This window comes from Ursus americanus, chromosome 4, assembly GCF_024610735.1.
Source record: "Ursus americanus isolate L20-20 chromosome 4, mUrsAme1.1.p, whole genome shotgun sequence".
Classification (NCBI taxonomy): domain Eukaryota; kingdom Metazoa; phylum Chordata; class Mammalia; order Carnivora; family Ursidae; genus Ursus; species Ursus americanus.
Genome location: NC_142130.1, coordinates 36,425,832 through 36,440,634, shown reverse-complemented (window position 1 = coordinate 36,440,634; position 14,803 = coordinate 36,425,832). Strand labels below are relative to the sequence as shown.

The following is a 14,803-nucleotide window of genomic DNA, read 5'->3' as shown; positions in this document are numbered from 1 at the left end:
CAACCCTAGGGTCACTATAAAACAGGTACATCTTGCTTGGATCTTGGCTAATACTTTGGACTCTGTACATTCCCTCAACCATCCTTGAACACAATGACTAAGAGGAGAAACCTCCACAAAGAAGAGAATCAGAGATTGTGGCCTCTGCCACAGACCTAATGGATACAGATAAAAGCCAGATGTCAGAGATAGACTTCAGAGTAGCAATCATGAAGTCAATATCTAGGCTTGAAGAAAATATTAGTGACAATATAGAATCTCTAAGGGGAGAAATGAGATCTAATCAGGTCAAACTAAAAAATGCTATGAATGAGATGCAGTCTAAACTGAATATCCTGACAGCCAGGGTAAATGAGGCTGAAGAACAAATTAATGAGATAGGAGATAAGATGACAGAAAAGAAGGGTGCCGAGGAAGCCTGGGATAAACTCCTGAAAGCCCAAGAGATCAGACAGAGAGAGATTAGTGATGCCAGGAAATGTTCTAATGTCAGAATTACTGGGATCCCTGAAGGGGTGGAGAGAGAGAGGTCCAGAAGATATATTTGAGCAAACTGTAGCTGCGAACTTCCCTAATCTGGGGAAGGAAACAAGCATTCCTGTCCAAAAGGCAGACAGGACCCCTCCCAAGTTCAGAGGGAACAGATCAACACCTCAACAGATAATAGTAAAACTCGCAAATCTTAGGTCCAAGGAAACAATTCTGAAAGCAGCTAGGGGGAAGAGATTTCTTATGTACAGAGGGAGGAACATCAGAATAACATCAGACCTGTCCACAGAGACCTGGCAAGCCAGAAAGGGCTGGCAAGACATATTCAGGGTACTAAACGAGAAGAACATGCACTCAAGGATACTTTAACCAGCAAGGCTATCATTCAGAATGGATGGAGAGAGAAGGAGTTTCCAAGACCAGCAGAAACTGAAAGAATACGTGACCACCAAGCTGGCCTTGCAAGAAATATTAGGGAGGGTTCTATAAAAGGAGAAAGACCCCAAGAGTAGTATAGACCAGAAATTTACAGAGGCAATCTATAGAAACAGGGACTACACAGGCAACAGGATGGCACTAAAATCATATATTTCAGTAGTCACTCTCAATGTGAATGGCCTAAATGCTCCCATGAAATGGCACAGGGTTGCAGTTTGTATAAAAAGACATGACCCATCCATTTGCTGTCTACAAGAGACTCATTTTGAACCTAAAGATACATCCAGACTGAAAGTGAGGGGATGGAGAGCCATTTTTCATGCCAAAGGACCTCAAAAGAAAGCTGGGGTAGCAATTCTCATATCAGACAAATTAGATTTTAAGCTAAAGACTATAGTAAGAGATACAGAGGGACATTATATCATTCTTAAAGGGTCTATCCAACAAGATCTAACAATTGTAAATATGTATGCCTGCAACATGGGAGCAGCCAACTACATAAGCCAACTGATAACCAAAATAAAGAATCATACTGATAATACTTTAATAGTAGGAGACCACAACACTCCACTCTCAGCAACAGACAGATCATCTAAGCAAAAAATCAACAAAGAAACAAGAGCTTTGAGTGACACACCAGACCAGATGGACTTCATAGATATATATAGAATATTGCACCCTAAAACAACAGAATACTCATTCTTCTCAAATACACATGGAACTTTCCTCAGAATAAACCACATACTGGGTCACAATCAGGTCTCAACCGATACCAAAAGATTGAGATTATTCCCTACATATTTTCAGACCACAATGCTTTAAAACTGGAACTCCATCACGAGAAAAAATTTGGAAAGAATTCAAACATTTGGAAGCTAAAGACCATCCTGCTAAACAATGTTTGGGTCAACGGGAAATGAAGAACTTAATTCGTGGAAATCAATGATATCGAAAACACATCGGTCCAAATCCTATGGGATACTGCAAAGGCACTCTTAAGGAGGAAATACATAGCCATCCAAGCTTCACTCAAAAAAGAAAAATCCAAACACACAAGCTAACCTTACAGCTAAAGGAACTAGAGAAAGAACAGCAAATAAAACCTAAACCAAGCAGAAGAAGAGAAATAATAAAGATTAGAGCAGAGATCAATGAAATAGAAACCAGAAAAATAGTAGAGCAGATCAACAAAACTAGAAGTTCATTCTTTGAAAAAACTAACCAGATCAATAAACCTCTGGCCAGACTTATCCAAAAGAAAAGAGAAAGGACCCAAATTAATAAAATTATGAATGAAAGGGGAGAGATCATGACTGACACCAAGGAAATAGAAATAATTATTAGAAATTATTATCAGCAATTATATGCAAAAAATTAAGCAACCTGGAAGGAATGATGCCTTCCTGGAAACTTAGAAACCACCCAGACTGAAACAGGAAGAAATTGTCAATTGAAGAGACCAGTAACAAAATTAAAGCAGTGATCAAAAACCTCCCAAAAAAGAAGACTCCAGGACCAGATGGCTTCCCAGGGGAATTCTATCAAACATTTAAAGAAAAAATAATACCTATTCTCCTGAAGCTGTTTCAAAAGATAGAAACAGAAGGAAAACTTCCAAACTCATTCTATGAGGCCAGCATTACCTTGATCCCAAAACCAGGCAAAGACCCCATCAAAAAGAAGAATTACAGACCAATATGCCTAATGAATATGGATGCCAAAATTCTCAACAAGATCCTAGCCAATAGGATCCAACAATACATTAAAAGGATTATCCATCATGACCAGGTAGGATTTATTCCTGGGATGCAAGGGTGGTTCAACATTCAATAATCAATCAGTGTGATAGAACACATTAATGAAAGAAAAGACAGGAACCATATGATCCTCTCAATTGATGCAGAAAAAGCATTTGACAAAATACAGCATCCTTTCCTGATTAAAACTCTTCAGAGTGTAGGGATAGAATGTGCATTCCTCAATTTCATAAAAACCATCTATGAAAAGCCCCAGAGAATAACATTCTCAATGGGGAAAAGCTGAGAGCTTTTCCCTTAAGATCAGGAACATGACAAGGATGCCCACTCTCACCATTATTGTTCAACATAGAACTAGAAGTCCTAGCCTCAGCAATCAGACAACGAAAAGAAATAAAAGGCATCTGAATTGGCAACAAAGTCAAACTCTCTCTGCAGATGACATGACATTTCATGTGGAAAACCTAAAAGGACTCCACCCCCAAATTCCTAGAACTCATACAGCAATTCAGTAAGGTGGCAGGATACAAAATCAATGCACAGAAATCAGTTGCTTTTCTATACACTAACAATGTAGCTGAAGAAAGAAATTAGGGAATTGATTCCATTTACAATAGCACCATAAACCATAAGATACCTAGGAATAAACTTAACCAGAAAGGTAAAGGATCTGTACTCTAGAAACTACAGAACACTTATGAAAGAAATTGAAGAAGACACAAAAAGATGGAAAAACATTCCATGCTCATGGATTAGAAGAATAACCATTATTAAAATGTCTATGCTGCTCAGAGCAATCTATACTTTCAACACCATTCCTATCAAAATACCAATGGCATTTTTCAAAGAGCTGGAACAAACAATCCTAAAATTTGTATGGAACCAGAAAAGATCCTGAATTGCCAAGGAAATGCTGGAAAAGAAAAAACAAAGCTGGGGGCATGATGTTGCCTGATTTCAAGCTATATTACAAACTGTGATCACCAAGACAGGATGGTATTGGCACAAAAACAGACACATAGATCAATGGAACAGAATAGAGAGCCCACAATATGGACCCTCAACTATATGGTCAACTAAACTTCGACAAATCAGCAAAAAATATCCAATGGAAAAAAGACAGTGTCTTCAATAAATGGTGCTGGGTAAATTGGACAGCTATATATAGAAGCATGAAACTTGACCACACATAAAGATAAACTCAAAATGGTTGAAAGACCTCAATGTGAGACAGGAATCCATCAAAATCCTAGACGAGAACATAGGCAGTAACCTCTTCAACATCGGCCACAGCAACTTCTTTCAAGAGACAACTGCAAAGGCAAGGGTAACAAAAACAAAAATGAACTTTTGGGACATCAAGATATAAAGCTTCTGCACAGCAAAGGAAACAGTCAACAAAACAAAGAGGCAACCCACGGAATGGGAGAAGATATTTGCAAATGATATTATAGATAAAGGGCTGGTATTCAAGATTTATAAAAAACTTCTCAAACTCCACTCAAAAAACAATCCAGTCAAAAAATGGGCAGAAGACACGAACAGACACTTCTCCAAAGGTGACATACAAATGGCTGACACATGAAAAAAATGTTCAACATCACTAGCCATCAGGGAAATGCAAATCAAAACCACAATGAGATACCACTTTACACCAGTTAGAATGGCAAAAATTAACAAGGCAGGAAACAACAAATGTTGGAGAGGATGTGGAGAAAGGGGAACCCTCTTACACTGTTGGTGGGAATGCAAGCTGGTACAGCCACTTTGGAAAACAGTATGGAGGTTCCTCCAAAAGTTAAAAATAGAGTTACCCTATGACCCAGCAATTGCACTACTAGGTATTTACCCCAAAGATATAGATGTTGTGAAAAGAAGGGCCACAGGCACCCCAATGTTCAAAGCAGCAATGTCCACAATAGCCAGACTGTGGAAGGAGTGAGATGCCCTTCAACAGATGAATGGAGATGTGGTCCATATATACAATGGAATATTATTCAGCCATTAGAAAGGATGAATGAACCACCATTTGCATCGACATGGATGGAACTGGAGGGGATTATGCTAAGTGAAATAAGTCAAGCAGAGAAAGAAAATTATAATATGTTTTCACTCATATGTGGAACATAAGGAATAGCATGGAGGACATTAGGGGAAGGAAGGGAAAACTGAAGGGGGGGGAACGGAGGGGGAGACGAATCATGAGAGACTATGGACTCTGGGAAACAATGTGAGGGTTTGAAGAAGGAAGGTGGGTGGGGGATCGGTTAGCCCGGAGATGGGTATTAAGGAGGGCACGTGTTGTAATGAGCACTGGGTGTTATACACAAATAATGAATCGTGGAACACTACATCAATAACTAATTATGTACTGTATGGTGACTAACATAATAAAAAAAAGTATTTTTTAAGAGACACATAAAATAGTTAACTATGAAGCTATATTCAGATGTGCTTTATAAATAACAATGGAAAAGAGAGAAAGCCAAACTGGAAGATCATAAGAGACTACTATGAACAATAATATGCATATAAACTGAACAGCCTAAAAGAAATGGATAAATTCCTAGAAGCATACAATCTACCAAGACTGAATCATGAAGCAATAAGAAGTCTGAACAGATCTATAACTAACAAGGAGATTGAAACAGCAATCAAAAGCCTCTCAACAAAGAAAAGCCCACTTCTCCTTTTTAAGGAATCTTTTCACATTAATTTACTGTGGTTGTCTTGACAACAAATTCAATGATATGAAAATTTGAAGTGCACTAAATCACTGAATTTTAGAATGGAAAAGCACCTAAAGATTATCCATTCCCAGTAGTTATCCCTTTAGTCTTTATCAGAATCACTTGGAGGGTTTGTTACAACACAGATAATTGGTGCCCACCCAGAGTTTCCAATTCAGTAGGTCTGGGGTGGAGTCCGAGGATTTGCATTTTTAACAAGATCCCAGGTGATTCTACCAATGCAACTTTAAATGCTGGAATGGAAAAAGCTACAATTCTTGGCTCCTGTGTAGGGAAAAACCGAGCGCTTCCTCCTTCTGTGTTTGTCCTGTGTACCTCTTTTACTTTCACGCTACTTCCACACTCACAACACTTCTGACACCAGACACATGGAGGTTTTTCCCCATAGCAAGCAATTCTTTGCAACACCAGCTGGGTATCCCACAATTTAACTTGATTCTGACACTATGTGGAAATAACTATCAGATCCCACAGGTTAAGGGCTCAGTTCCACAAAACTGCCTTCTCTCCTTCCTTTAGACACCAGTCACAAGTCTAGCTTATCACCTGTGCTTCTGACCTATTGGCTATAAATCTGGGGTTCCCACAACCCCCCCTTGGGTTCAATTAATTTGCCAGAGTGGCACACAGAACTCAGGAAAACTGTTTACTTACCGTTTATCTGTTTATTATTAAAACACACAGATGAACATCCAGATGGAAGAGAGGAGTAGGGAAAAGAACACAGAGCTTCCAAGCCTTCTGCACCAACATCTCTCTCCCAGTGCCTCCCCCTATTCACCAAACAGGAAGCTCTCAAAAACCTCCTCCTTTTGAGTTTTAATGGAGGCTTCATTAATTACATAGACATGATTGACTAAATCATTGACCACTGGTGATTGAATTCAATCTCCAGCCCCCTCCTCTTCCAGGGGCAAGGGGTGGAACTAAAGTACAAACCCTCCAATCACATTGTTCGTTCCTCTGGCAACCAGCCCCCATCGTTGGGTGAGGGCCTAAAGTCACCTCATTAACATAATAAAAGACACCTGTGTTGCCCTCGCTTTTAGAAATTCCAAGGGTTTTAGGAGCTCTGTGTCAGACACAGAATAAAGACCAAATATTTGGTTATTATAAGTCACAGTATTACACATGCATATTCAGCTCAATCACAATTCTGGTTAAATTTAGTTCTACCTACTTTATATCTATACCTGTGTAGCTGAATATGGCTAGAGAAAAATATGTAAGCACAATAAATAGTCTCATTTTGAAATAAATCATTAACAACTTCAACTAGGCTGCTATGCTGCTGGGTAATTATATTTACTATATTTCCCTAGTCCTCTCTCCCATGCTTTTAAACAATTATATATTTCTCCACTCTCCTCAAACCTCCAATACCTCCTTTGCTGTTTTCAATGTCAGCTAATGACCACGTGTCCCCTTTCACTGAGGAAATTGAAACAAGCAGATAACAACTTCAACCACCACATCTACCAGTCTGTCTGCTTATATCTTCATGGTCTCTATATTCTCTCCTGTTGTTATGACTAAATTGTGTAAGCTCCCAACTTGGCCAACTTCTCTACTTGTATACTCAAGAAAGTCAAGCTAGCAACTTTTCCTTTGTTTCCTTTATATAATTTTATTATTACACCTAACTGTGTAATTATCATTGTAATAAATATTTATCTTTCTGCTAGATCATTATACAAACATGCTGTTCTTTGTCCCATTAAAAGAGAAAAACTAGGGGTGCCTGGCTGGCTCAGTTGGTAAAGCATTTGACTCTTGATCTCGGGGTTGTGAGTTCAGGCCCCACATTGGGTGTAGAGGTTACTTAAAAAAATAAAATCTTAAATAAATAAATAAAATAAATGTACAAATAAATAAGAAAAACTCTCTTGAATCTATCCTCCAAAATGTTCCATTTCTTTTTCTTTTATGCAAAATTCCTTGAAATGTTTGTCTTATATTCACTATTTTCAATTTTCTTCTCCCATTCTCTCATCTCCATTCTAATCAAGCTTTCTCCCATACCAATCAATAAAAACCTCTATCTAGGTCACCATTGACCTCATGGCTAAATCCAATGGTCAGTTCTCAGGCCACATCTTACTTGACATATCAGCAACATATTACATGTTTGCCATTGTCCCTATACTAAAAACACTTCACTTGGATTCCAGAACACTAAATTTACCTACTTTTCTTTCTAACTTTCAAGCCATTCCTTATCAGTTCACTTTGCTGGTTCCTTCTCATTTCACTGGACTTAAAACATCAGAATGCCCAAAGACTGACTCAAACCTTTTCTGTTTTCTATTTATATTTAAGGCCAAAATGAAATCAACCAACCTCATGACTTTGAATGCCATTGATAATCTGATAGGTCATATATTTGTATTTATAGTCTGGAACCATTTCCAAATTTCTGACATATAAATCCAGTTAGTTAACACCCACTTGGATGTCTAATAAGCATCTCAAACGTTAACATGTCCAAAACTGAGTTCCTGGTATTCCTTTCCTTTCTCCCATATTCTTTCCCACATCTGTTAACAGCAATTCCATCCTTCCAGTTTCTCAGGTCAGAAACAGAATCATCCTGGTCCACTATGTTTCTTTCCCACTCAAAATCCAGTTTATTAGCAAATTCTGTTTATTTGACCTTTATAGTATCCTCAGATTCTGATCATTGCTCAAATCTCTGTTGTTACCACCTGATTGGAGGAAACCTCTATCCATTTCTTGCCTTGATTTCATGTACTAATCTATTAACTGTTCTCCCTTTGTTCAACCTTGATTCCCTTTAGACTATGCCCAGCAGGTAGAGTTATCCTGTTAAATGAAAATTAGATTACAACACTCTATTCTTAAAATCTTCCTCATGCCAAGTAAAAGTCTAATGGTTTTGGCATTATCTTTTTATCCCATGGGACACTGGGACCTTTTATTCCTTGACCCTCACACTGAAGCACCTAAACCCTGCTCTCCTATCTTCTTCAGTTACCCTTGTAGGACATTTACAGTCTTCTTAGTTTTGAAGTGGATTTTAAAACACAACTGGGATGTTAAATCACCTAAACATATTATTTTAAATTTGATAAATTTTAAGTACTTTAAATTACAGAGTACTTTCTGGATGGAATGTATTTTTATTTATCATCATTCTTTTTTCAAGTGTCTGTTGTATGTACACTCTTGAGGCATATCAGCCTGGGTTAATCACCTTACTCTCTGCATGATGTCAGAGAATAAAGGAAGGAAAAGACTGCTGGGGCATTGCTTAAGGAAGAGTCTGGTAATGTCCAAAGATCAATCTATTGCAAGTTACCTCCTAAGCTTTATAGTATCTTGTCCTCTGGGACTGGTAAAAACACCCATAGGTAATAATTGGGCATGGATATTCAAACATGGAGAATCCAGGTGAGTAAACTTCTTTTCTGTATAAAGATACATAAACCTGCCTAAGAGCCAAAGGATTTTTTAATACAATCAAAATTGCTAGCATGAACTCTATATGTTAAAATTTCATGAAATTTATTCTAGGTGTTCAGTTTCAGAAGGGGGAAAAACATTTTCTAGTAAATGAGTAAGAAATAAGGAAATGGAATCAGATGGTATAGTTTTTTTTTTCAGTTGAACTTCTTTCAATAAATGAAAATTATAAATTTTCTAAAATTTGCTTTTTAAAAAAGGATGTCAAGGGGGATTATGTAGTATGGCAAAAGAATACTGGATTTGAAATTAGGAAACCTGAGTTCTAGTGCAGGCTCATCCACTAACTTGCCATGTGACATGCCCCAAGTCTCATCACTTTTCTGTGTCTCCATTTTCTCATTAATAAAATGAAAGGATTTGACAAGTTGATGTCTTAGTCCCCTTTTAGACCTAACGTTCTATGATGCCAAGTTATTGCAAATGATGAACTCACAAATCTATTGATCTGTGTATATTACTGCAATATTATGACACTATAGATGTAAATTATCATTATAAAACATTTACTGCCCATAAATGAATAACAACTATTTTAGAAAGAATTTCACATGCCAGTGATATGAAATTGTTTTTATAGGTACATTCCTCTCACTGAAAGGAGCTGTGCTAACATTCTCTTGTATGGACCGAAATGGTGGATTAATGCAACCGCCATATGAAGTTTGGAGGGATCCAAACAACGTAGATGAAAATGAAAAATCTTGGAGAAGGAAACTGGTCATGAACTACCCCTCTCCATCCCAAGAAATAGGAGATCATCAGTATACAATAATCTGCTCAGAAAAACAAGCCAAAGTCTTCTCACTGCCTTCTCAGACTTGTCTTTATGTTCATAACATCACCGAGACATCTTTTATACTGCAAGCAGATGTGGTGGTCATGTGTAACAGTGCCTGTTTGGCATGCTTTTGTGCCAATGGGCATATCATGATAATGAGGTACTTGCCTTCTTTATAAATTATCTGGTAATCAAAACAGTGTGACCAGGGTACAGTTCTGAAAAGTATATGTGTAATATGCAATCAAGAAGCAACATGAGATCATTGCTTCATTGTTTGTGAATGTTTTATTGTTTGACAATTTGAGATTATAGGGTTTTTATTTTTTTATTTTTTGCTTTTGCTAAAAGTGCTTTGCACTGTGAATGAAATATATGTTTTAATTGATTTCAAGGAATCTAAGGAATGAGTGATTTTTCTAGTCATTCACACATTAATTCACAGCATTTACTGAACATATGTTATCTCTCAAAATATGCTAGGCATGAAATATAAAAATGAATAAACTATAAGGGAAAGAAATGAACTTACTTTTACTGTTTTATAGTACACACAAGAACTTTACATATAGAGTTAAATTTGGTCCTTATGATTTCTGTAAGACATAGGAAAACAAAGTATTATTTGCATCCTCCATTTTACATGTTAATAAATTAAAGCTCAAATTTGCCTGAGGTTGCAAGTCTATGAAAGAGTGAGACCAGCAATGAACAGTGTATTAAAAGTCATCACTACAATTGAAATATAACATTGTGTAGGCTTAAGGTATACAACATGATAATTTGATATATGTATATATTGTGAAATTACTACCACAGTAATGTTAGTTAACACATCCATCACCTCACAGTTACCACTCTCATGTGTGTGGTGAGAACTTTTAAGATCTACTCTTCTAGCAACTTCAAGTATACAATACAGTATTGTTAACTATAAGGCATTGTGTTGTACATTAGATCCACAGAATTTAATAATCTTGTAACTGGAAGTTTATGCCCTCTGACAACCTTAATAATATATCAGCCGAGAGATTTCATTATACTGTCAGTAAATTAAAATAAAATTCATGGGACACAAAATTAATTACCTAATGATTTTATGAGTTCAACAAACACTTAATAAACATAATCTATGTAGAAGTCACTATCATTTAATACCTCACCTGGTTCCAAAAATCACTGAGACAGTTAAGCATTATACAAGGCCTCCGAAGGATATAAAAATTAGTAAAAGCATAGTCCTAGTCCTTAAAAACCTTGCTATCAAATTGGGGGAGATAAGACAGACACACAAATAATTATAACATGAAGAACATACATATTCCAACAGAGGAAATATAGGTTCGAATCTTCTAGACACAAACCAAGTCTTCAGAATTCAAAGTCATGAGATAGTTGGTATATGTTATTAAAAAGGAGATGTTGGAAAGAAAGTAAACTGAAGAAGTAGGTTGGGGTAAATTATTGAGGACCTTTAACGGCAGTCTAATGAGCTTGATCATTAGACTAACTAATCAGTTAGTAGCTAACCTGCTCTAGCTATATACATTAGGAAATAATATGGAGAGCTTGAAATGGTCTTCTGAAGTGTTAGCTATATAGAAAGCAAGGTAGAAACTGATGTGAGGGATTATTGAGGGAAACTTGCTGAATGTAACACTGATCGTGAAAGGTAATGGAGGTCGTTAAATCTCAGGATTAGAAGAGAATTTAAAGGTTAAAATTTTTTTTTTATTAACTTGAATAATAGTGATGTCATTAGCAGAAAGGAAAGTCATGAGAATTTGGAAAAGCTGATAATGAGAAGTTGAGAATGAATGCCTTGAATTTGAGGTGATTTTAAGCCATGCCACAGAAGTTTGGCAAGCAATTTAAGGTCTGGACTCCTAGAAAAATATGAGAGATCCAGCTTTGGAAGTCATCTATGTAAATGTGTTTGTGAAAGTTAACAGCAGTGAATGAGATCAGCAAAGAAGGTACTATAATAAGAAAGGAGAAATAGACGGATCTGGGAACAAAAACTTGAGGATATCTTTACATTTGTGTTGTAGAAGAGAAACAAAATCGAGCCGAGGATATTGAGAACTCGTCAGAGATATAGAAAAAGGACGAGAATAACCATGAAAGAAGAGTATCCAAACAAAAGATAGAAGACCACCAAGACAATGGTCAAGAGGTAGTCAGATTTGGCAGAGAGGCCAAAGAATTTGGGTAGAAAAAACAAAACTCTAGGCCTGGAAACTAACAGGGTATTAGTGATCCTTGAGAAGGCAAATCTTGGGAGCATGGTGGAGGCAGAAACTAAATTTTCAATGGAGCTAGAGGCAGTGGTATATAGATAGGAGTTGACAAACTACCACCCACAAACCGTATCTACCCTGCCCGCCCCCTAATCTGATATTGTACAGCCTGCAAGCTAAGAATGGATTTTATATTTTAAAATGTTGAAAAAAATTCAGAGACTGTTTCATAATATTTGAAAATTATATGAAATTCAAATTTCAAGGTCCATAAATAAAGTTTTTTTTGGAATGCAGCCGCACCCAATTACTTACATAAGTCTGGCTGCTTTTGCATGACAAGGCAGAGTTGAGTAATTGTAACCGAGACCCTAGGACCTACAAAGCCTACAGTATTTACTATCTGGCACTTGAATAAAAGTTTGCCAACCCCTAGTATAGATTATTCTTTCAGGAAATTTTGTGGTTAAAAAGAGAGATGAGAGACAGGAAAGTAGTTCAAGAGCAAAACTAGGTTTTCAAGAGTGTTTTTACTGTTTTATTTTCTTTAACAGGGGAGACATGAGTGGATTTGTAACTCAAGGAAAAGTTAGAGAAAGTTTTGAAAAAATAAAAACAATCATTTATTCTCTTCTCATTCTCTTAGATATTTCTGGTTCTTTTTCTTCTTATCTGGTTTCTCTTTCTCAAACTGTTTTTCGGTATTCGTCATGAAAATCATTCCAGTCTTGTTTGAAAATGATGACTTAACTCCTAGAATGCCTTAGTTTCAAGGGGGAAAAAATGTATATCACACATAGCCTCCCCTCCCCTAAGCTCCCATTTAGTCACTCCAAATTTTTATTTTAAATTAAAAGACGTTAAACTGTTGTCACAATTGAGATTTTTAGCTTGATAGTGATTATCCTATTTTTGCAAAATTTTAGTGTGTCTTGTTTTCTCAGATGATTTTAGGTATATCTGAAAATTAATTTCCATTTAAATAAATATGTGCTACCATTGACATTTTGAGGAGGGAAATTTCTTGAGAAATGGAAAACTACAACAGAGTTTAAAAAACAGCAGGAGTCATAACAACAGGAGAGTTAAGATGATATCTCTGTCTTCCTCTCTCTTTGTAAAAGCTGCTTTCCATGATAATGGCTACTTTAATATTATGTCCTAGTGGAAAATTTTCACGTGTCCCTGAGGATCGCAAAAATATTTGAAAGGAAGTTATTTTGGGATGATTTTAGTAATATACTAGGTGTGGCTTGGAAATAATACGAGGTTTGAAGGGCAGAATCCTTCTAATTGGCATTACCAATTGATCATCTTCCCATGCTAAGTATTTTCCTAGATCTTTCCAGATCCTATCAGAAATGAACTATACTTAGCCCGTTCTTCTCAAGTCCTACCTTTCTGATAGTTGGCAGGTAGCTAATGATTGTTTATATGCTAACGTACCGCAACGTAGAAAATAGTAGAAAGGGATACTAGAGGCTTATCTATAAATGAGTTCTCAAACTGGGCTGTGACAGCCATTTTTAGTGAGAACCATTGTTAGTTTTGTGAACTATCTCCTTATAAAGTGTCCCCTGCACAGAAAAAAAAAATCTGTTTTTCAGCTTCAAAATCACGTAGTTCCGTGCTCACTTCGGCACTACATATACTAAAATCACCTAGTTCCTAGTCTTTAGCACTTGAATTATTCTTTTCTTTTTCCTACTTAAAGTAATTATACCATTTTTGTTTTCTTAGCTAACTTTTATTATGCTACATAAATAATGTAGTTTATCAGAAAAGTCCATTGGCATCCCTTCTGCACTGCCACCCATTAATTTGACTGAATCTATCCTGGTTTGGACTCATATCCTAATGACCTTAATTACTTGAAATGCCATAAAAGTCTTTGAAATCCAGTATATAATTTACATTTACAGAACACCTCAGTTCATGCAAAACACAGATCAACTACTCAACAGCCATATATGGCTAATGGCTACCATATTGGACAATATAGTGCTAGAACCTATGGAAAGCTTATTCCAATTGCACAGATTTCAGGTCCATTTTATATGATAAAGTTCTAAGGCTTTACTTGTAATTATAAACTACTTTCGTAAGAGAAATCAGTACTTTTTTCCAAGGTACTGGTTTTATGATCTGGGATAATTTAAAATCATTATACACATCAGAATCAGTTGAATGATTTCAAAGCTTGAGATTTAATGACAAATTTATTTTTCTCCTTTTGGCATTAGAAGTGTGATCTAAAAGCAATGAGATTAATTTTCTTCAGGAATTTGCAAAACTGGCTCATGGCAGTATCCGAAGGGACATTCTAGTGAATATTTAAGCAAAACCATGGGCTACAGCATTAGGATAAGACTATAGCCATTTGGTAAGACACTTGAGATGAGTGGTATTCACTTGGTTATGCAAATTCTGATCTATTATCTGTAACTTATTCTCATTCCCTTATAATCTTAACCATGTTTATTTGTTAATCATGCCTTCAGCACAGGTGACCTAAGTGGTAGGTAATTTGTATATCCTGTGTACAGAGGAAGTAGAGGAATGGGGACCAAAGCCACTCCACCGCAAGGCACAGTGAACTGGATCCATTCCACGTGTCCATCAGTGCATAACCTCCTCAGACTCAGGGGTTGTGCCTTAAAAGGAGATAGTACGCCAAGTGTGCAGTGAGCCACTTTCTAGCTGTGGTGTTTCTGCCATAACCAAATACTATAACCATATTGTAGCAACCTGTAAAATGGTGGAAAAAGTAACCTGAAATTGATGGCCACTGCATTTAATCCAACCTTCAAGGATATCTGCTAAGTATCTGTGTGGATTAAGATAAAGGACTGGGCCCATGATTTG

At 36.6% G+C, this 14,803-nt stretch overlaps 1 protein-coding gene across 1 annotated transcript in view; it reads left to right on the top strand.

Annotated features, from left to right (window-relative positions):
* STXBP5L (syntaxin binding protein 5L) overlaps window positions 1-14,803 on the top strand; it is a 429,230-nt gene that overhangs the window by 408,434 nt on the left and 5,993 nt on the right. The window contains exon 26 of the mRNA XM_087861601.1: window positions 9,498-9,858. Within this exon, the coding sequence (XP_087717727.1) occupies window positions 9,498-9,858 (361 nt within the window). The remainder of the gene's footprint in view (window positions 1-9,497; window positions 9,859-14,803) is intronic.